The sequence below is a fragment of the Uranotaenia lowii genome, chromosome 2 (genome assembly GCF_029784155.1).
Source record: "Uranotaenia lowii strain MFRU-FL chromosome 2, ASM2978415v1, whole genome shotgun sequence".
NCBI classification, from domain to species: domain Eukaryota; kingdom Metazoa; phylum Arthropoda; class Insecta; order Diptera; family Culicidae; genus Uranotaenia; species Uranotaenia lowii.
Genome location: NC_073692.1, coordinates 77,307,954 through 77,331,905, shown reverse-complemented (window position 1 = coordinate 77,331,905; position 23,952 = coordinate 77,307,954). Strand labels below are relative to the sequence as shown.

Genomic DNA, 23,952 nt, shown 5'->3' with positions numbered 1-23,952 from the left:
AAATAAAAATTTAATCAGTGCTGTGGATGCCTCGTTTGATGGTACGTATCAATATTTTTTGAAGTTTAACCCAGTTGTTGGAAATATAAGAATTCAATATAAATTAACGTCGTACATGTTACCGGATTAAAAATAACAACAGGCTGAGCATCTGATTATCTACGAGCATAAATTTCTTTACCCCTCCGTGCAGTCTGGTTTCACAATTTGCCAACCAAAAGCAAAAAAATCCCCAAAAATTCCGAAACCTTATCCAGCAGCTGCAAGGATAATTAGCAACGGTACACTCATTGTGGATCATTAACGAAATTCACCTGCCGTTACTCGGGGATTACTCCGAAATCCGGCAGTCGCAATTTTATATTTACCATCATTACAAACAGAGAAACAACTATGACAAGTTACACCGCAGCAGTTGGGGGTGGAAAAATCTACCATAATTGTGGCCCTCCCCCAGGTCTTGTCCGAAGGGAGCGACCATCAGGTTCCAGAAACCGGCATGATTTTGTGCTACACCGGTCGGTGTGCGGCGGACATTTATAAACTTCAGTATAATTCAATTAATTATTCCACAAAATGCCGGCCCCCACAGCTTTTATCAACACCACCCACTCACCGGCAGTGAAAAGAAGAAGATTGGTCAAAGGACGCGAACTGGAGAGGCTGTTCCGGATATTCCTACGGAAAGGAAGCCGGTTTTTGGTTTCGTTCTGAATGGACATCATCTTTTTTATCGTTGTCTGTTGTTGTTGAGCGGAGGTCAACTGGGGCTAAGTCAAGTAGTTCTCATATTAAAATGAGCATTTTTGTTATTTACGAATTGCTGGTTATGCGCAACATTCGTTTTGAGGATTTTCTTGGATTTACTCTGTTTGTTTTTATTTTTTTCTTTGAGAATGTTTGAATAAAAATTTAATATGATAGGATGTTAAATTTCGTAATGTTTAATGAAGCTTTTTATTATTTTTTTATTTCAAGAAACCTAAAGCTGACTGCAGTTTTTACCCAAAAGTTTTACCGCTACTGGGATTGGTTGCATATTTCTAAACTTTGGGAAAATTAATATCCAAACCGACCATGTTCATCTCTAGCTGTAGACTTACCTACCTAAGGGTCCATAGAGCTGTGATAAAAGATCTCCACTGCTGGCGACCGGAGCCAGCGTGTTCACCTGGTCCCAGTAAAGATTCTCGTCGACAGTTCGGATTTCGGCGGCTAGGCTTCGCCGCCACGAGTTTCTGGGTCTGCCTGTTCTTCGATGACCTTCTGGACTCCAATCTAGCGCCTCTCTGCAAATTTCGTTTTCATCTTTTCGCAGCGTGTGCCAAGCGCGGATGATATTCCGCAGGCAGCGGTTTACAAATACTTACAGTTTTCGCGTCGTCACCACCGCATATGTGCACCAAGTTTCGCACCCGTAAAGCAATACGGATTTGACGTTTGAGTTGAAAATTCGGATTTTCGTTCGTAAAGAGATTTGGCGTGACCGCCAGATGTTTCGGAGACTCGCAAACGCAAATCGGGCCTTTCTAATCCGGGTTCCGATGTCTTTCCTGGTACCACCATCAGGCGTTATCTGGCTACCAAAATACTGGAAACACTCCACTTCCTCAACTTGTTGCCCATCTACCAGGAAACTGGAGGGATTTACTGTGTTGATCTCCATCGACTTGGTCTTTCCGACATTGACTTTGAGACCTGCTGCCTTGGAACTTTCGGTGAGGTCGTCGAGTTTGCTCTGCGTGTCCGGTTGTTTTTGGGCGAGCAAAACAATATTGTCAGCCAGGTCAAGGTCGTTCAGTTGCTCCATTGTTGAAGGATTCCACAGCAATCCTTGGTTCGGTGCACAGTCAATCGATCCAGTCAGATTCTCATCCATTACAAATTGAAAAAGTAGCGGTGATAAAATACATCCTTGTCTCACTCCAGCAGTTACCGGGATTGGTTCGGACAAGACACCGTCGTGCAAGACCTTGCACGAAAATGCCTCGTATTGTGCTTCGATGAGATGGACTAGTTTCTCTGGTACTCCTCTTCGCCTTAGAGCCGCCCAGATGTTTTCATGGTTAAATCGGTCGAATGCTTTTTCGAAATCAACGAACACCAGCAGAAGAGAGTCCTGGAATTCGTTGATTTGTTCCAGTATGATTCGTAGCATTGTGATGTGGTCCACACATGATCGTCCGGATCGGAATCCAACTTATTGCCGTCGGAGTGTAGCGGCGAATTTCTCCTGGATCCTGTTCAGGATCAATTTGCAGAGTACTTTGAGGGTTGTACAGATGAACGTTATACCTCGCCAGTTACCGCACTCTGTCAGGTCGTCTTTCTTCGGGACCTTTACGAGAATACCCTGCAGCCAGTCGGCCGGGAATGTTGCAGTATCCCAGATGTCAGCGAAAAGACGGTGCAACATTTGTGCTGATAGGGCAGGGTCGGCTTTCAGCATTTCAGCAGGTATGCAATCGATCCCAGGTGCTTTGTTGGATTTCAGGTTTTTGATTGCCGCTTCTATTTCAGCCAGCGAAGGCGCTCCCGAGTGGACGCCATTTATGCGACTTACTGTCAGCGCCTCGAGCTGCGGATTCTGTTTGCCATCGCTATTCGTGACTCGGAAGAGTTGTTTGAAGTGCTTAGTCCATCGTTTGAGCTGATCTGTTCGATCGGTCAATAACTGACATGCTCGGTCTTTCAGCGGCATTCTTGCATTAGTCCTTGCACCACTGAGGCGGCGAGAAATGTCATAAAGTAATCGGATATCTCCATTGGCGGCGGCTCTTTCTCTCTTCGGCTAGGAAGTTTGTCCAGGCTCTCTTGTCTCGTCTACAAGCTTGTTAAACTGCCTTTTCCAAATCCGCATGCCTGCTCAATTCCGATTTTCGCCTTTCTCCGATCATCGACCATCCTCCAAGTTTCATCCGACATCCATTCACTTCTTCTTCCACAAACTTTACCGAGAGTACCATGGCTCGTCGTGATAAAGGCATTCTTGATTGCACACCACTGTTCTTCGACTGTTCCGTCTGTCGGCAATTCAGAGGCTCGGGATTCTAGCTGTTCAACGTATGCCCTTATCACCTCTGGATTCTCCAACCAGCGGACGTCGTATCGACACCCGACTTTCTCCTCGCGCCGTTGGACACGCGCAACTCTCAGTCGTATCTCGCCAAGGACGAGGTGATGGTTAGATGCAATGCGCTTCGTTTGTTGCGGACACCAAGAAGGCTCCTTCTCCATTTTCGGCTGATGCAGATGTGGTCAATTTGATTTTCTGTTCGGCCATCTCGGGATACCCAAGTGACCTTATGTGCTGGTCGATGGAGGAAGAGCGATCCACCGATCACCATCTTGTTGTTGTCACAAAATTCTACAAACAGCTCTCTGTTTTCGCTCATCTGTCCTATACCATGGCGTGGATTTGAATGTCACCCTTGGAATTTTCTTCAGTTCAGTTGACTGTAAAACTGCTCTTTCTCCTGCAAGTCGGCAACGTCAGTTGGCGCATAGCACTGGACCATTGTAAAGTTTCTAACCCGTGTTCTAAATCTGGCTACGATTATTCTTTCGTTTATCGGTTCCCATCTAATGAATGCCACGTAGGCCTGCGGACTTAACAGGAAACCAACTCCTCGTTCCCGAGTAGCATGTTCTCCTCGTATGCCAGAGTAAAGCAGGCCTTGCCCGGACTGTGTCTTGTGTACTCCAGTGCTAGGCCAACGGACTTCGCTCAGTCAAAGAATTTCAAGTTTGAGGCGGCTGGCTACTCTAAGAAATTAAGCCAGCTTGCCTGTTTGGGCAAGGGTTAAAACGTTCCAAGTCCCAATTCGTGTCCGTGTTTTCATACTAAAAGTTGTCGCCAAAGTTCCAGGTCGCTCATTTCTGTCAGATTCCGTAACAATTTCAAGTCGGGAGCAGTAGGTTGTTAGCCTAAAGTCGCTATCCCGCGATGGGGCTGCCATCTTGGACTTAGCTGGCGGGAGCCGCATTTAATAAATTCAGCCGCTCGCTGCGAGACAGACGCTGTTTGAGCCGCCCCTGACCTGGAGAACATACGCTCGGTTGTTGTTGCACGCTGCCCCTGACCTGGAGAACAGACGCGTGCGGCCACCTTCTCAGTCTGCATGCGAACAAAGCATCCACTGGGGTTGGGTACCCGATCTCCGCGTAGGTTACTCGCATCCCAGCCGGCACCGCGGGGAGGTAGAGATAGGAGTTGTGAATAAGAGGTGATATGACCACTATGGGGTCTCTTGTTGCACATTATCCACCATTTACCAGCGAAATGACCAGCCATCAATGACGCCTTAATTTATGTAACAGAAGAGATAAACTTCTTAGCTGGCTTGCAGTTTACATCATAAAACACCGTTTCAATATCATCTGAACCTCGGTTTGAAAGGTTTGATTAAAGATTCGTTGAATGTTCTTATCATTCAACTACAAATGCAAACATGATTTAGATTGTTTTTTGAAATTCAGAAAAATTCAGGACATTTCAAAGATCAGATTTCATAAATGGAGTATTTAGAGAGTTTTTGAAAAATAAGGACGGTCTCTCACAAATCAGACCACCGCTGGTTCGGAGAGTAGGATCTTCTCTCGTAAACATACCAAGTAAAACCTGTGTTAGCTCTTAGATATCTCCTCAACACAATATGCAATAGATTTTTCCAGTGAAAAGAATCCTCTTTATTAGCGGATGTGAATGCTCTCGCTCACTTCTATGTGATGACAATCTCACTCGTGATCATGGTTGCCACATGTACAGATTTATCAAGACAGGTACAGATTTTTGAGCTCATTTTTGGTACAGAATCTGTACGTACAGATGACAGATTATCAAAATTTGGTACAGATTTTTACACATTTTTGACTTTCAAAAAGTCTCTACATTTTTCTTTCTATCAATCTATTGAAAACACTATAGAAAATCACAAGTTAGCCTTTATTTTTCTGATGATAGAAGTTCTTACTGGGAAGTACACGATGGAACAGATAGATTTCCAAATTTGCTACAAATAATTAAATATCTGATTATAATCCCCCACTCGTCAGCAGTGGTTGAGCGCATTTTGTAGCAAGTAAATGCCAATAAAACCAAAGCTCGTAATCGTCTGAATGTTGACACATTGGACGCTATCCTTAGAACGAAAATTTATTTAAGATTAAATGGCGGATCGAAAAATATCGTATCAAATATGACGCTCAAAAATCGTTTTGATAAAACTGTGTATATACATTATGAACATAAGACGTGTTTGTTATGAAAAATATTTTTAAAGTCAGTTTTTAAAGAGAGAAAATAAAAATGATTAAATGAGTTTCACAAAATGTGTTTAGCTAAAAAATTGTACTATGTGCAAGTGCAATAAAGTATCTTTCTTTTTTTAGGATTAAAAATAAGGAAACAAAATCTTCACATATCAACACGTTCAATGCAGAACTTTGTTTTCTTCGGTACAAATTTTGGTACAGATTTTTGAGTTTTCGGTACAGATGAAAAAGATTTTTTCGATGAGTGGTACAGATTTAGATGTGCTGACACTGCTCGTGATTGCAGTGCAATTAATCTCTCTTCGCAAAGCTTGGGAAGTGTAATCGACAAAAAACTGCACTCTCTTTCACTGGACAAGCCGATCTGGGGAGCTTTGCCATCCATGCGTTCTCGAAGAGGGAAAGCAAAGAGGGAGAACTCCAATAGGGGGAAGTGTTCCTATATGTTCAACAACCTACCGACAAGCATAAAAAATAGTGTGAACATAAACACTTTTAAGAAAATGGCAATACAATACATCAAACAGACTGTTTAAAATTATGACGAATCCTGACAAGGATCATACGATGAAAGTGATGTAAATCTGACGAGGATTCAGATAAAGAATTGTACGGTGATGGACATACGCGGGAGTAAGACGAAAAAAGTCGTACAAAATAAGAAAATTCAAAGTAATATAAAATTATCCTAAGGATAAAATGTCCCTCCCACTTCTAAAGAAGCGTATGGGGTGAAGGCAGGACCCAAATGGGCCTACGAAGCCATCACAAAAAAAAAAAAAAATATGCGCATATTGGGTAATATGCGCATACAGCCATAAAAATTCAAACAAGATTTTTGTCAGTTTTGTTATAATATATTGAACTTTAATTATTGTGCATACAGATTCTGTGAACAAAAATTTTAGTGGTTTTTCTTTCTTATTCATCTGGAAATCGGAAATTCAACAAATCGAAGCTTTTGGCAAAGTTGTAAATGATGAGATATTGGAATAAGAGACAGGTTCTGAATGCCCATATCAAGGTAGGTTAAATGCCTATATCAAGAAAAATAGATTAGTCTTATAAATTTTTTACTTTCTATCATTTAAACATGAAATCTACGCTCAAATAACGATCTTTCAGCGAAAAAAGAAGAACTTCCTACTGATCCGATAAAAATACGACATGAACAAAATATTACCATGAAATATGGCCATATGACATACCTAACTATGTTTCATGCAAAAGAACTAGTGATGTAATAAATTTCACCAAAATTTCTACCTTGACGTATGCTTTACATCCGTTTCTACCATTTTCAATTAAATAATATCAAAATATTGCAAGTGGTAATGAAATATAGCTAAAAACATAAATATGCGCATTTAGCCCGCCAGTTTCGGAAATCGGCTATTTTGACTTCTTTTATTATAAAATTATTTTCACAAAAACTGTAAGAGATCTTAACAGAAAAATTTCACTAACGTATATAAAACAGATGTCCGCTCATGTGCATATAGTTTTCAGACTCCTATCTTTTAGAGTATAGGAGAAAATGAGTGCTTTCCTTAATATGCGCATATAGCCTTCCTCTCCCCTTTTTGAAACGTGTGGCGAAGCTTAGCGGTTAACTCAAGTAAGGGAGCGTCACACACTTTTTGATGTGACGGCCCCCCAGGAAATACACCCGTCACACGAATATGAGTCCCATGGCGACGAATGTGTTAATTTCCAGTTAAAAGGGCCGGTTTATTTCTTACACGTTTTTCCAAGTCTCGACACCAACTGTATTTATATTTGAATATTCAAAATGTAAGTAATGTCACAAAAAAACTTATGTTGTTTTTCCGATTAATAATCGCTCCACAGCTCTTCTGGTGTGCAACTTGATCTGTGAAGTTTGCACACCTCTTACTCTCGGTAAAAAAAAACAAAAATCAAGAAGAACTTTTTTTCCTCCCAAAAGTACCAGATAAAGGAGTTAATTTCATAGCAGAGTTTTTCCACGTATGGCTCCGAAAAATGTTGTTTGCACTAGTTGTGGTACCTAGTCGTCAGTTATGCATAACAACAGCAGCCAGCTTCCAAGGGATCGGAACGAGCATATCAAATTCAGAGAATGTGCACACACAAGTACTAACAATAGTACACACACACAAGTACACATCCAAGAATTCATGAACACATGCAAAATTCTCAATTCGGCGGGATAATCAGTATGACCAGATGCTACATCCAATTAGGGACCCCACATGCCGCATGGAGCCCGCACATGGAAAGCTGAGTTTCGGTATCAGGTCGGGTCGGAAACAAGATAATAAACTTACCATGAATCGAGAGTTTCGGCAAAACTCTCTAACAGCTGCAGCAGCAGCAGTGGTTGGATATTATAATCTGCCTAGTTCTGTACCGCAGCATAACTATGTATGTACGTGCATACATTGGTATACCTTGTGACTATGCTTGTTGGTATGCTTCTCACAGACGAAAATGGCGAGCAAGGGGTTGGAATAACTACCCCCTCTGCCTAGAAAAAGCGAATGCCATAACCCATGCCCCCAGTTCCTTCACTTTTGTCGGACTAACAAGATGAGAGAGCGGGGTCACAGGCTCACCACGGCACGGCACGACACAAAACGATGGAACAAATTAAACAAGTATAAAATCGAATTAACTTTATGAAATAAGTGACCGAAACTGTCAACTGCCTGTTGGCTATGGTGGCGTGCAGTTGTACGGTTTCCAAGTACAATCAGGACACTAATGGCTTTAGCAGATGGTAACGCCAAAGAGGAGCTTTTTGTTGCACGTTTGTAACAAGGAATGTGTTTTTTGGTTCGTTAGATGTTAGGAAGGCTTTCAAACTATTTTTTTATATCTAAATGATTGAATTGTAGGGAATTGTCTGCTGCTACAACTGCTGTAATTATTCCGATTATTGTAAATACATCATAAAAATCATTTCAAAGATTGTGTAGAGTTCAACCAAATTTTGGCTGAGTACTGTTGTTTATATCTAAGTCCTGAAATTCGAGAATGCACGATTTTTTGGGCCCCAAAAAACCTGTTATTTGACTGTCAAGGATCCGACTAAATGTCAAATGATAGATTAATGGTTGATTTCACACTAACACAACACTCATTCTGGTTTCTCATTCGTTGAAATTTGTTTGGCAAGTGTTTTAAAACGAAAAATTCACTGAGATGCTTTTTCAAGCTACTCGGGTAGAAATTGGGCTTGGGCCTGCTAAAAAGAATAAATATTGCTCTTTACTCTTACACAAATTTCCATAAGAATGACAGCTAATCGGAGTGAAATTGAAGTGAATGCTATTGCTCTTTCTATGTAACACATGAGAATTTGTATACCGGAATTGAGAATTGAAATTGTATACCGAGATATGATAGAATTTAAGCACACTAAAAAAACCACCCATCGATCGTGTGGGCGGGGGCATAATTTCCCAATACTTTGTTGTAATCAAGCATGCAGCATTTACACGTTCGTCGCCACGCTCATTTTGGTAGTTTTACTAGCCGGGCCCAAAGAAATTTTCAGAGAGAGAAAGCAAAGAGGGAGAACTCCCATATTTGAAACGTGTGACGAAGCTGAGCGGTAAACTCTAGTAAGAGAGCGTCACACGCTTTTTGATGTGACGGGGCCCCCCAGGAAATACACCCGTCACCTGAATATGGGTGCCGTGGCGACGAACGTGTTAAGCATTTCACTTGTGTTCTATGTGGTAGATGATGTGACTCGCCTTTATGTGAAACAAGTCATCAAGCTCATGTGCAATTTCAGGTGAATAAAAAAACTTTTAACCAATCGAGAATCGATCCCAAGATCTCCTAAGTTATTCTCCGTCACCTAAACAATAAGGCCAGCTGTGGCACTTCAAAGCAGTGAGCTTTATCGAGTTGAATAAGCTGCTTAGATGAAAATTACACATAAGTGTATGAAAGGGCGAGCTATCAATTCCAGGTATTAAATTTAATGTCAGGGATCGGCCAAAAGGGTCGTCCATGCAACACAAATACTGTTTACGCCATATTTACGTTGCTCATGCGCGGATCTACGGGGGGGGGGGGGGGTGATCACCCCCATCACCCTCATCACCCCCATCACCCCCCCCCCCCCCCCCCGTAGATCCGCGCATGAGCAACGTAAATATGGCGTAAACAGTATTTGTGTTGCATGGACGACCCTTTTGGCCGATCCCAGACATTAAATTTAATACCTGGAATTGATAGCTCGCCCTTTCATACACTTATGTGTAATTTTCATCTAACCAGCTTATTCAACTCGATAAAGCTCACTGCTTTGAAGTGCCACAGCTGGCCTTATTGTTTAGGCGGGGGGGGGGGGGGGGGGGGGTGATCACCCCCATCACCCCCCCCCCCAGGCGGAAAAATTAATCAATTTTCTAACTCAATTTAGATGAAATATAACTTTTTCATGTGTCAAAATACCTTAACATAGATATTACCATTTTAACGCGTGCATAAGAATTCAATAGCTGCTTAAAAATATGCTTGAATTGAGTGTAAACAGTATGCGCGAGTATAACTTCGTGTTGGCTTCGGGAAAAGGATAAAGCTTGCACCTCACTCTTGAGGAATTTCCTAAGCATGACAGCAGATTAGTTTTCTTTATTAACCGATATCCAGTGTTGATGGAGGCGCCAGTACCAGAAACGTCGGTTGATAGTGACTAATTCTGAATGATTTCTGAAAGAAGCCTAAATTCATTTCAAAGTTGATCATAAAGTGATTTATTATTTATGCATGTTTACCATACTTGATGGTTTTCTTAAAAAAAAAATATTGGGCCCACTGATGAAAATTTTTAATAATTGTTCTATTTTCGGCTAGAAATATTCGTAACATAAATTTGACCATTTCAGTAACACTTTCTATCTATGGGAAAACAACCTCAAAAGCAATCATGTCCTTGAACGGACATCAACGTTTTGTTAACTAAAATTTTGGAGGTTGTTTTTCTTTTTCTTATCCGTATACGTAGGCAAGTGTGCGTAAGAACTGTAAAAAACCTCTATAGTTGAAATTATTTCCAGATGTAGCAACCGAAAATCTGATCGATCGAACTTTGCATACATCTGGATCTGCTACCATTAGTCTCTGCTTCCAGGAACATGCAAGCCACCGAAGATTATAAGAGGAACCATAAAAGCATCGAAATCCAAATCTTTCAAGTTCTACTACTTAGCAAATCTGACCTCCAGAATGATCACACGTTCGCATCTGCTGTAGACCCATTAGTCTATGAAATAGATAAAGGTGCTGTTTTGAAGGCTCATCCTAAACCTTACTCAACTATAGATGATATCACAAAGCTTAATATTTTAACTAGACACTGGGTACCTGCACCACAATTTTCGTTTCCATACTCCGAGCATTTGAAAATTCAAAGTGCTGAAAAAGAAAAACGATACGCAAGTGCAATGCATTTGGAAACATTCAAAAGTTGGCTAGTTTTTTCCAAACTAAGCAAGGTTATTTTTGTAAAGTCTGTCCACTCTTTGTAGTCAACCTCGCTGGTGCAGTTAGTAAAACTGTTCAACTGTGAAATCTTGTTAGCCACAGCAAAAAACGTTTTAAGTATTCGATAAAATATAAAAAAAAAGACTCTACTCAGCAAACCTCTTTAAAAAAAATTAAATATAATGATTAGCAATCTATATTTTTGTCTAGATACTTCCTTATTTGTGTTTTAAATGTTTATTGGTTTTTGATTGTTTTTTGATTCACGTCTTTAAATTGATATTTTAATGGACTTTTAAGAGAAAAAATATGTAAATTTATTGAATAAATACATTGACGGGTTTTGATAGGTAATGAAGCAGCATACGGATTGAAATTGGAACTCAAAAGAGAAAATATTTCGATTGAATATAATTGTAACTTGTGAAAATGGATTTTTTTACCCAAATATTATAATAGTTTCAAAATTAATAAGACGTAGTTATAACTATAAATCCAGAGATGCTTATTTGAGTAAGTTGATATCATACCAACAGATTTATTTTTGACTGGAAATAAATGAAGTACGATTTTCAAAATTAAATTGCTGATGAATTTCTAATCTGATAAGAAAAACCAATGATCATTCCATATCCCCAACTAGATTCGTAAAGAACGTAAATTGAACATCATACCAGTGAAAAAATCATTTATCTGCGTTTTGCCTAAGACTAAACCAGCCACAAACAGATGTACAGAATTCTTTGAACAATTTCTTTTTAATTGTCTTTTTGAAAATCACCCCCCCCTAAGAGCAATCTCTAGATCCACGCCTGACGTTGCTAGACATAGCATGGAGTTGAAAATTGGTACACGGACGTTATTTAAGACGAGCAATCGATTTCCGGTATCCAATTTTGTGTAAGGGGTTGGCAAAAGGGGTTGTCCATATTAACTGTTCGCATTTTTTTATTTTTCATTGACGTTATTGTACATTGCAATGAAAATTCAAGCATGTGGGTTTCAAAAGACGGGCAGCCGATTTTAGGTGTCAAATTTTGTAAAAGTGAAAAAAGGGGTCGTCCAAATTGAATGATCACTGTTCTAGCTATAGTGACGTTATTAAACACCAGATTGACGAGAAAATAGGCACACGGGAGGTTTTAGAGACGAGAAATTGATTCCAACTATCAATTTTTGCGGCTGAGGTCGGCAAAAGGGGTCATTCATATTACCTGTTCATTGTTATTGCGATAATAATGTTATTATAAATTGGTTAAAATGAATGGAAAGAATCTATCAATACAACATCTCAAAGAATTAGATTAAAACTTGTTTGTTAAACCATCTCATCATGCTGAAACGCTTTGTTGGTTTAAATGGTACAGAAATTTTTAAATAATCTCATGACATCAAGAATTTTATTATTTGCCAAATTTGATTTCGTTGGAAAATTATTTGAGCTCTAATATATTTTATCATGAACATGTACTAAATGCATGTTTGTTAATCCTGAAGGTTGGCTCAATTTTGAGAACTTGTATTTGAACAGAAGCGACTGATCCCTGTAAAAATAAAATAATTGGCCACATTGCCGAAAAGATGGTTCAAAATCCTCAGCACTGTTCGCTGGCTCTATGTTCAAGCCAAAAAAAACACAAATAATTCAACAAAATAACAGTAAATTCGATTCTCGGTGAACAATACACGGTATGAAGAAGTTGAATTTGTAAAAACTCACTTTTTCCATGCTTGTTTTTATACAAAACGTTTTTATTTTGCTACAGCCTATGCCAAATTCAGACACCAAAATTTGAACAGTTGTTAATGAGTTCATACGGAACCCAAAACGGATTCTTAATTTTTGTTGAAATTTAAGCCTGTCTAATGTACATCTGTTTGTATTGGAACTACATTCATTCTGCATAAATCCAAGCACTGATTTTGCAGCGACTACAGCACATTTCAACCGCGTCGGTCCTCGAAAACTTGACTTTGAAATATAGCCGTTTCTAATCAAAGCCGAATGTATCCTTTCTACTTCTAGCCGAGCAGCATTCGACCGCCATGGTGCCAGCAGCTGTCGAGCAGGGCAGATATATCAAGGGTGACCCGTTGAATGGATATTACGATTTCGTAATCTCGGAAGGATCGTACAAATTTTGGGCCGTTTTCCAGGTAATATACGCGTTCTAATCTACGCCTCGGCCGGCTCGGTGGACCGGAAGCTGTCTCGCTGTTTCAACCGGTTCAGGGTTACCGGAAACCCAAACGAGAAAGCCAGCTGTTCGGGCCGGTTTCAGTTTTAAATCCAATAATTTTCCGGTGTCCCTTTTTCCGTATCCGCAGGTGGCAACAGCCCTTCTCATCATCTATTCCACCTTCGCTGCCATCTATTACTCGAAAGTGAGTCCCTTGACATCGGACTACGACTACATCGACTATCTGAATGGCGGCCGTTCCTTTGCCGGGGGACGAGCTATGGACCAAGCCAGGACTGCCAGCACATCGACTTCGACGACCAACGCCTGGGATGGGCTTCTGAACAAACCGTGGTTCAACTTTGCCGCCCAGAGTTTCGCTTTTGTGATGGATGCCATCGAAAAGGCGCCCAAATAGCTTGTGGATGGGGTTTCTGGAAACAACAACAGCTGCCACTTGAGGACTGGATCCTGATGCCATAAAATGTTGCCACTCTACTGTGCTACCCACAATTCTGGAAGCTGAATGACAAATTTTCATGAAACATTTGACCCAAAGGGGGTTGCTTGTAAGTTATTGGAAGAGAATTGGTATTCGAATGTTTCATTTTAATTTTTTTGTCCTACGTATTTGAATAAGAAATTGTGTTTCACCGAAGTAAAATGAGAAAATTTTCTGTCGAACCATGATGAAAAATATATTTTAAAAAGCAAAAATTATTGTCAAAGAAGCTATAATTTATTTTTATAAGTTTTATATTATACTTCGAAAGAAATCTCTTAAAATGTCTTCCTGCTACTATAGATACTCACAAAAATGTCTCATTTTCACTGTTTCATGTTATCTTTCAAATCGTTCCTTTTCTTTTTTAAGGCTAGATTTTATCTTATTTTGGTGTCTTATTTTGATGTAGTTGTCGTACAGGCTGTTAGCTAAATAAAACCTACCTGCCGAAATTGAATAAGTATGCCACTTAATCTTATAAACTTTTTGTGATCATTTTTGAAGGATTCTTTTTTCTCAACAAAAATTTTATTAGCTTTGTTTTTTTTTAATGAAACACGGACATTTTAACCCTATTTAAGGCCTTTACACGAGCCATAAGAGGTTTGACCATTTTCTAAGAAAAATTATCTTTTGTTTAAAATGGTGATACATTTTATCACCATTCTCATTCGAAAATCATCTTAAAGTACACCACAACGATAGCTTATAACCAAAATATTTTTTTTTAAATCGCAATATTTTAAGCGAAAACCATGCGTTTGCCATGCGCTTCATTTTACTTATTGTCGTTGTTTTTTGCGGTTTTCATCACATAGCCAATATGCAAAAGATAGAACGTGTAAAAGAAAAATGAAGGACGCAAGTTGTTCATTTTCCTGGATGCTTACAAGTTTTGGTCATGATGATGTTAGAAGAAGAAGAAGAAATCGAAGCTTAGTTGAGGATCTTAACTGACGGGCTAAGTCTACTGAGTACTGTATATACACTGCCGGCCATAAGTTTGGGATCATTTTTTCAGGAATTTGATTTCTAAAACCATTGTTTTACTCATTCGAAAAAAAAGATAAATTTAAAAAAATCAGAATCAAAGTTTCAAAACAATGTTATTTCCGATAAGATCATAATAAACTATCGAAAATGATGATCCTTATTCGGAACTTCAAATTTTAAGCCAATATTTTCGAAACATCAGAAAACGAATGCCAATTAACATTTCAAATAAAACCAGAATTTAAAACGTTGGAATTATGATGACTGAGCACATTTATAGAATTCAGAAAATGTAACATCAAGTTAGGAAAGAAACCAAATTCGTATTAAAAAAAAAATAAATTGACCATGATTTTTTTTTGAGCAAAATGATAAATTTGATCATTTTTAATCATGATCATTTTAAATGATCTACATTGCTCCTTCGTTTTCAATTGAAGAGTTGATTGAAATTTCCTTTGTAACATTTTAAATTTGAAATAATAATAAATCATGATTTATATTTTCAAAAAACATAGATGGTGATTAAATTTAATTTGATAGAAAGAAAAACATAATTGAATTTTATTTCAAAGTGCCAGGGATCAAAGTCAGATATAAACTCTTTTTTGATATTCAAATTCTTCCATTTTTGATATTCAAATTCTTCCCGTTGTCAAAATAAAAGGTTCCTCTTTTTTTTAAGTCGATTATATCCAACAAGATTTATCAGATCTTTTTTAAGTAGAGGTCTCTTTGATTTTCAAAATGTCACCATTAACTGAAAGGACGTCAGATGACTTGTCGTTTCTAGGACGTTTATCACAAAAGAGATTGAATTCCAGTGAAATCTCTGACAAAACATGTCAAAACAGGTGCTAAGCTATTTGAAATTGCTTTTTTCATATCGAATAAGATGAATGTCTAATCGAAGACAAATTCGTATGATTTTTTCTCTAAGTGTCCTGTCTGTTTTTCTGTGGTCTAATTTTTGCTAGATATCATTGCCAAAAATACCGATGATCTTTAACCTTAAGCTTGCAATACTTTCTACGACACGTATCCACACGGCCGGGTCTGATCGATTTTTCGAAAAACTTGTAAAAAAGGGAAAATCTCAACAGAAAATAGGTATTGTTCTCAAACATACATTAGAAGAAAGAAATAAAATTGCTTGAAATTTACTGTTTCATCGAATTACAACAGCAGTATTAAAATCGTATCTAACGAATAAATATACTCTAAAAAATCGTTTTGTAACAGAAAATTTAAAAACTTTCAAAGAGATATGTATTTTTTTTTAAATTTGATTTAGTAAAAAATCTGAATAAACTCGGGTAAAATCCAGAAAGTTCAAAAAAAATATGTGGCCTTCTCGGTCGGATTTAACTTCTCTCGAATTCTTTATTTGGTTTATGAGCAGTCCTGTATAAATATAAAAAAGTATACATTTATCTACAGTGAAAAATACACGAATACATCTAAAATGTTTAACTGAAACTATTAGTTTTTGGTGATTTTGAAGGTTTTTGACCATTACTCTTGGATATGTATTTAATAAATTATCCAACATCAGTTGGAAAATTTGACAAGTCTGTTTTTGTATAAATTTCAAAAAAAAAAAAAAATACCAAGCTCAACTATTCGGTGAGCCGAACATTCGGCCCAACAGTTATTTGGCGGTATTCGGCGCCAAATATTCGGCCGGCCGAATATTCGGTACATCTCTAATAAGAACATTATAAACTTAAAATACAACATATTCAATTCATGATCATTGAAAAAGTACAAAATAAATATTGAGAAAAAAAATACTAAGTTCTGCTTATTACAAATTAAAATTTACTGATTTCAAAGAAGTCTATGCGTTCAAAACACAAAAACTCAGAGTTGAAAAACAAAGGTAAACATACCAAAAATAAATTAAACTCAGTTATATCATTTGAAAATTAGAGAAAAAAATATATGTACAATTGAATTTGGTAAATTTATTTGAAAATAAAAATTAAAGTATTTTTTTACATGAAGATCAAATAATTGACATATGATGAAAATGCTTCTTATTAATTTGTACTCCATTATTTTTAATATTTAAACATTTTTTCCTAAAAAAATAAAACCTTGCGGTGATTAAACTTTTCATAAGTTAAAATTTAATTTGTAGGTTATAAAACAAAAATTTTCACATTTTCAAAGATTTTTTTCTGTGAAATCGTCTCACCATTTTTATAACTAATTTATAGAATTTTATCGATAGCTCAAGAGGCAGCATTTTGATGCCTTTATTATTATGATTGAAAAGGTATATTTTGGTATCCTGAACTCGAATCTTTGTTAGATTTTGTCTCTTCCCTCGCATTTGGTGATATTGAGTTAATAAGTCTAAATTAATCAGTTGTGAGTGAAATTTATCATTGATAGCTGATAAAATAACAAATATACATGAAAAAAGAGTTTGTTTTGGATTTGTTTATAATTTTCAATTAAAAAAAAAAAATATTTTTGTGATGCTTGTTTTGTTGAATAATCTAAACAAACTTGAATTCTACAGATTTTTTTTCAATTAGATAGGCAAGTATTTCTGAAATTATTTTAAAATAAAGTAATGTTGACTAGGTCTAGGTTTCGCCATTCAGGGATAGTTCTTGCAAAACGTAGAATTTTGATTACCGGGTAAAAAGGTAAAGTTAACTAGTAAACGCGGACACACAAGTTACAAAGTTTCATAAAAATTTATATATTAAATAGGTAAACGGTGGAAGCCTCTTAGTGAAATAGTTAAAATGTCTCGATCCAACAAACATCAATAAAAAATTTCTTATCATTGGTATGTTGCACAATAGTTTCAGCCAAACCTAAAATAACTTTAGATAAAATTTAATAAGCTGAAGTCACTGTTAAAAAGTGTACTAAAAAATCCATTATCGAGAATCACAAAGTGATATTATCTTCTACAGGTTTGTGCATAGTTCGTGAAGCTAAGTTGTTGATTGAGATTAGGAGATCACCATCAGTTCCCGAACTGTTTTTCTCAAAGGTTGCAGTCATACTCATATTTTGAAATGTTATAAAATAATTGTGAATAAAAGACCACGCTAAAATTGCATTTGGTGTGGCAAACACAAAATCATTGTGAGTACGCACAACATTGAATATGTTTACCCCAATCTAAATATAAAACTCGGAATTCCTTCTTGAGCTGTACGACTTCTACAAGACTTAGTTTTCGTAACTCATCGATCCGAAAAAATACACCCTATATACGGAAAAGAAAACAAAAAAGGGTAGAAAACATTAAAAAAAAATTATAAGCAGAAATTCAAGAATTCAAGCAATAGCAATACAAATCTCTACATTTTTCAATGCCGTAAAAACTTTACCCAGTATGACGGATTAAGCTAATTGATATGACCTACAAGTTTAATATAGCTTTCATTTTCCAATTCAAATGCTGTTGATGTAAAAATATTATTCGGACTGATACCAATTTTTTTTTTAATATTTTAACAATTCAGTCATCAAATTCAAATCATAGAATCATCTTTTAAATCTCGTTTCTATATGCTGTTATACGATTGTTTTGCATCACGCGCTTGTTAATTTCAAAATTTCCATCCATTTTTCCATTTCTTTTAAAGATTTCAGCTATAAGTTTTTAGTATTTTTTACCCCTAAATGTATGCAGCATCCTTATAATTTTTCTTTCAAATCATTTTTTTTACAAAAAAAGTAAAATGTTACTCGAACAAAACCAAAAATTACTGCATTTGGTGCTTTATGCGTAATGACATCACAAATATTTCAAAAGTTTTAAATTTTCAAACTTTTTTAATTGATTTTTCATTCAAAACAAAGTTTATTGCAACTTAACTCTTTTTCTCAGGACGGTGAAAATCGCTTGTTTTTGTAAATTAAAAATTTCTGAAATTATTTTTCTGATAACGTCAAATTGATGTCCCATCGACCTTAATACTTTTGATGTAAGAGCGGTATGATTATCTGTGGACATTAAGTGTTAAGGAGCCATTGAAGTTGAAAAATGTAGCATGATGCCCCAGTTGTCGGTATCTAAGATTAAATTTGGATAAAATCTTTTTGAAATTTCGTTAAAATGATCATTATTTGCAAAGATGAATAAATTTAACATGTTGAAAACTTTTAAACCTTTTTCTCATAGGTTGAAAGAGGTGTATGGAATTTTTAAATGATTTTTTTGGATATTTTCAAAAGTTATCTCGAAAACAAATTGATAGTAAAAATTGCTAACATGGAATCAGCGTTCACAAATATGTAAGTCAAAATTATCTCTCAAACTCTTTACACCTGTGAATTTCTTAGTCTTGTGTGAAATTTTAAAATATTATCTCCTGACTTTGTTCGCAAATAAACAAGTGAAAAACATTTTCGTGAATAGTCCGATCGATAAAGGAGGTCCTCTACATTTTTTTTTGAATTACCGAATTTTCATTTTGAAAGGTCTCGAAAACCAAGACACCGTAATTAGGGCGGTCCAGAAAGAGGTCTGTTTTCGACTTCAAACCTTGGTGACTAGTTTTTTGCCCTAGCAGAGCTAAATCATAATTTTGAGCTGAGGTCAACATTTAAGGGTCGTTTAAAAACGCCTAAGTTTCAGGGGTTTGGCCTTGATTTCTTCTAGAGCATTGGCAAAAATATTTGACCTAAACTATTGGAGATTGACTGAACTATATTGTTGATAAAAAATCCTTTAAAAGATTTTTAGAATTGTCAAGAATATGTACATAAGGGAGACAACGGATGTATGGAAAATTTCATGATCGAATTTTGAAAACTGATTACAAACATTTTGTGGATTGTTCCTTAAAACTGACCTGTACAAAATTTCAGTTCAATCAGGCTTGATTTAGAGATGCCTCAAAGTGCTCAAAGTTTCGTATTTTAACCCTCAAAGTTTACCAAAGGAGGAGATAGGAAAATTTTAATTTTAAGGCCAAACGTTTTAAAATGTCAAAAAACGTCGAAATCTGGTGTTGTCTGGAATTTTTTTTTTAAACATCGGCCTAAATTTTATTTCAATAGAATCATTTTTGAGGGATGACAAACGAAACTTGGAAATTTTTTTTTTTGCCTTATGACTTAGAAATGAATGAAACGTCGAGATCTGGTATTATCCTAAAAAAAAATGTTCGGTCAAACATAGACTTTCTGGGACTTTTTTTGGAATACCGGCCGCACGATGTTGACTATTAGGTTTGTTGTTGACAACTGTTGACAAAACTGTTGACAACGAATTCTATCTTCGGGAAATTTTTTTTTCGAGATAACACCAGATCTCCAGAATCAATGCATTTTTAAGTCATTTTGCATCAAAATTCAAAGTGATTTTCTATGGTAAAAGAACGAAAATTTGAGCGCTTTGAGGCACCCCTAAATAAAGTTCGATTGAGCTAAAACTTTGCACAGGTATTTTTCGGTTTTCAAAATTCGATATGACTCATTTTGCTGCCACCCTAATGTACAAGCAATTTATAAATATTGAGGTGGCCATCGAAAATTTGGACCGCTATCCCGGATCTTCGAGTAGATAAAAATCTTTTTCAAAAAATCAGTTTAACTTTGCTTCGCTGTATGTTATTTTTCATTCATCCGATATTTTATCTGAAATTGGTTTTTCGTTCATTTCATTATCATTATATTGAACATTCAGTCTAAAGAAATCTCAGTGTATTCATTTGACTCTACTACAAAATAATAACGATTTTTTTTATTAAACTTGCATTGGGTAAATTTTTGCGATTAAGAACAGCATACTAAACACATGACTGTATAACCCAGTTAAAGGTTTCTGGAAATGAAGTGCCATCCAGAGCAATTCCAAACAATAACAGTAATCAGATTGTTTTTCTCAGGTCCCTGACTGAAAACCTACACTCAAAGTAACGACTTCCCGAGATGCCACAGTTCAAATGGTCACCCATTTGGGCCTCAAAGCAGCACCGGCAGAATTCGATACCTTCCTTCTTCCGCACAAACCATGAAATGTCACAAGATTTATGAGACCAACTCCACCGCCCCTTGTATAATTGGCATTCATGGGAGATATGGAGCACTGCACTCGAGCCTGCAAAGAAAATAGGTGAATACGACAACTGAATTGTAGGTTTTTGCCAATGGGCTCGAGCAATGGCCAATCCAGGGAAAGAATTGCAGATTAGCATCTCTGATGGATAACTTAAGTGTGTCTAAAGCCGGAGAACACTCTGGGCTTTGGGGGTGGGAGTTTTTGTGCTGTTGTGTGGGATTGTTGGTGTTCTTTTGGGACTAACGAACGTGCACAATCTTCTTCTTGGTCACGACCCTAGGAATGGCGGCGACGATGCATCCATTCATCAGCAGCTTAAGACCCGTCAGTTTCAGAGCGAATCCGAAGAGAAAGAAAGGCCTTAGGTCTCTGAATGATGGTGGCGGTGCCATTCTAGGCTGCATGGCTGAAACCTAGTGGCCTGATCCCTTGTTTCAAATACCGGAGCTGAGCCCTCGGGGGAGCTGACCCATTTGATAGGGGCAATTATGTCAGACGTACCGCAGGTTCCGGCAGCGGGCGTGAGTTTAAAGGGCCCTCTTTTAACCTTTCCTATTGCAATATTATGCCAAACAAACGGTGGGCCGCGTGGCGGGAATCTCTCGGACTGACTGATGATCGCCGGAGGGACCGCTCTGTGCTGTTCGGTTATGTTACCGAATTAAATCAAATTAACATATTACAATGGGGGCTTGTCGTTGATGCTGATTATGAGCAACGATGCGGACCAGATTTGGGTATGGGACCGGAAAAGGTCCATCATTATGTGCAGAGGAAGAAATAAAACCACCGTAAACGGGGCTTGAATGCTAAGCAGCGGAATCAAAACATATTTGTACCGGATTTGCATAGCCGGGAGCTGCAGCGTGCAAATTTCCCAATCGAATATTTAATTTAATTTCGGGAACGGCAGTTTGACACATTTCAATTTATTATACACTAGCTGACCCGGTGTGCTTTGCAACACCTTTCAGAATCAAATGATATTTTCAGAAATCATTCAAATTTTTATTGTTTTTAGTATTATTTTAAATCAAATTATGACGAAATTAATAAGCAACCACTATAAAATGAGAGCTTCAGCTGGAATTTCAAATCATGATTTATAAATTTGTTTTAAAGATCTGATAATTTTCATCTGTTTCCTTAAGTTTCGCCCTAAAAAGAAGGGTCAAAAATTAATCGTTCGCAAATAATCTAACTTATAAAGTATGGTTGTTTTTGCTTGATATATTCTGGATTTATGCTAAAAAACTGATTAGAGAGCCCCCCCCTGTCCTTTCCTTCACCCCCCGCTGAATGGAGATTGTAATCTTTAATAAACATTTTTTTCGTTCCCAAAAATCCTCTTATATCAAATATAGTTCCATTGGTTGATAAGTATTTAAGCTTTACAACAAAAATTGTATGGAGCCCCTTTCTTTCTTTCCCTCTCTACACTGTAAAGCATAAGAGTCTATAACAATCGTAGAAACATATCTCGTAACCAAGTACCTTTCCATGCCATATTTGTTTCCATTTGTTGGCTTCGTAAGCATAAATTGAGAACATATGCTAACAAAATTGTATTGGGCTCACTGAAAGGAGGATGATGTGTCAAATAATTATAGAGTCATACCAAAATGATTTTCCATGTTAAGTATTGTCCATTTCTCGGATTTTGTAAAATAAAAGTTAAATGTTAGCTTCCCTCTTCCCTTCCTGTATTCCATGCCATGCCAAATTTGGTTTTATTTAAGTAGTAAATTTTTGAGTTATGTATAAACTGGAAAGGGAGTACCATCCCCTTTCCGTTCTCTTCTTTCAATAGAGGGGTGATAACTTAATATTCATAAAAGTATTTTTCGTACTCAAATACTTTTTGATGATTATGATGAAATTTGGTTTCATTTGCTCGATTAATTCTCGAGTTATGCAAAAAAAATGGAAACCCCCCCTTCTTCCTTTATATCTTACCGCTTAAAAGGTACGGCTTCAATTTATAATAGAAACATTTCTCGTATCCAAATACACTCACATGTCAAATACGGTTCAATTTGCTAGATCAGCTCTCCTGTTATACTGAAAATTGTAAGGGAGACATCGCCTCCCCCTTTTCATCCACCTCTTCGAAAGAGTGAGGGATACCAAATATTCATAGAAGCATTTCTCGTACCCAAATATCGTTCCATGCCAAATTTGGTTCCATTTGCTGTTGTAGTTCTTGAGTTATGCAGTGAAAATTGTATGAAACTCCCCTCCCTCTTTCCTTCCTGCCCGTTGTAAGAAGGACGGGGTCTCAAACAACCATTAGAACATGTCACGTTCCCAAATACCCGCCCATGCCAAGTTTGGTTCCATTTGCTTAATTACTTTCTTAGTTATGTTGAAAACTATAAAAGAGGCCCCTCCTCCCTTAATATCTCCCTACTGGAAAGAGGGAGGGGTCTCAAATAATCATAGAATTATTTTTCGTATCCAAATACCCTCCCATGCCAAATTTGGTTCCATTTGCTTTATTAGTTTCTGAACAATAGCAAAAATATGAAAGAGGCCCCTCCCCCTTTCAACTGGAAAGAGGGAGGGGTCTAAATTAATCATTGAAATATTTTTCGTATCCAAAAACCTTCCCATGCCAAATTTGGATCCATTATCTTGATTAGTTCTCGAGTTATATGAAAAATTGTAAGGTAGCCCCCCTCCCCCCTTCCTATCACGCCACTGAAAGGAGGGAGGGGTACCAAATATTCATAGAAATATTCCTCGTTCCCAAATACCACCCCATGCCAAATATGATACCATTTGCTTGATGGGTTCTCGAGTTATGCAAAAAATTGTCTTTTGTTTGGGAGGCCCCTCCCCCCCTTCATGAGAGATGGAGGGGTCTCAAACCACAATAGGAACCTTCCCCTGCCTCCAATACCCCCACCTGCCAAGTTTCACGCAAATCGGTTCAGTAGTTTCCGAGTCTATAGGGAACAGACAGACAGACAGACAGACAGACAGACAGACAGACAGACAGACAGACAGAAATTCATTTTTATATATATAGATAATTATAATCAAGTTAGATACATTTATTTCATGATAAATATAAAAAAATATTTTTAATTGATAGATTGATAGATTTTTATATATATATCTTAATTATTTCAAAAATCAAACCAGTAAAGTTTGAAGACAAATTCAGTTATTCTGTTTATTTTCATATGCATTTTAAAACTACCTTAAAATCCGGCAAGTGGCATCGTTGTTAAAACCTGTGAAATATTATGCGCTGTAGGCTCAAATTGATCCTTGGCCTAGAACAAGATCTGATGCCAAATTTCGGCCAGATCGGATCTCGGGAAGGGGTCGCTCAACGAGCCTGAAGTTTGTATGGGATTTTGAGATATTTTGTTCGGGAGAGTTTCTCATCAAAAGAATTGGTTCTCTTCGACCGATTCCTTTTGAAAACGATTTTTCATAAAGCCCAAATTATGACAAATATTTCATCC

At 37.1% G+C, this 23,952-nt stretch overlaps 1 protein-coding gene across 1 annotated transcript in view; it reads left to right on the top strand.

The window, feature by feature from the left end:
• LOC129747798 (uncharacterized) overlaps positions 1-13,633 on the top strand; it is a 57,164-nt gene extending 43,531 nt beyond the window's left edge. Inside the window, exons 3-4 of the mRNA XM_055742145.1 lie at positions 12,785-12,915; positions 13,087-13,633. Coding sequence (XP_055598120.1) covers positions 12,785-12,915; positions 13,087-13,356 — 401 coding nt within the window. The 3' untranslated portion in view covers positions 13,357-13,633. The remainder of the gene's footprint in view (positions 1-12,784; positions 12,916-13,086) is intronic.
• Positions 13,634-23,952: the final 10,319 nt, after the last annotated feature.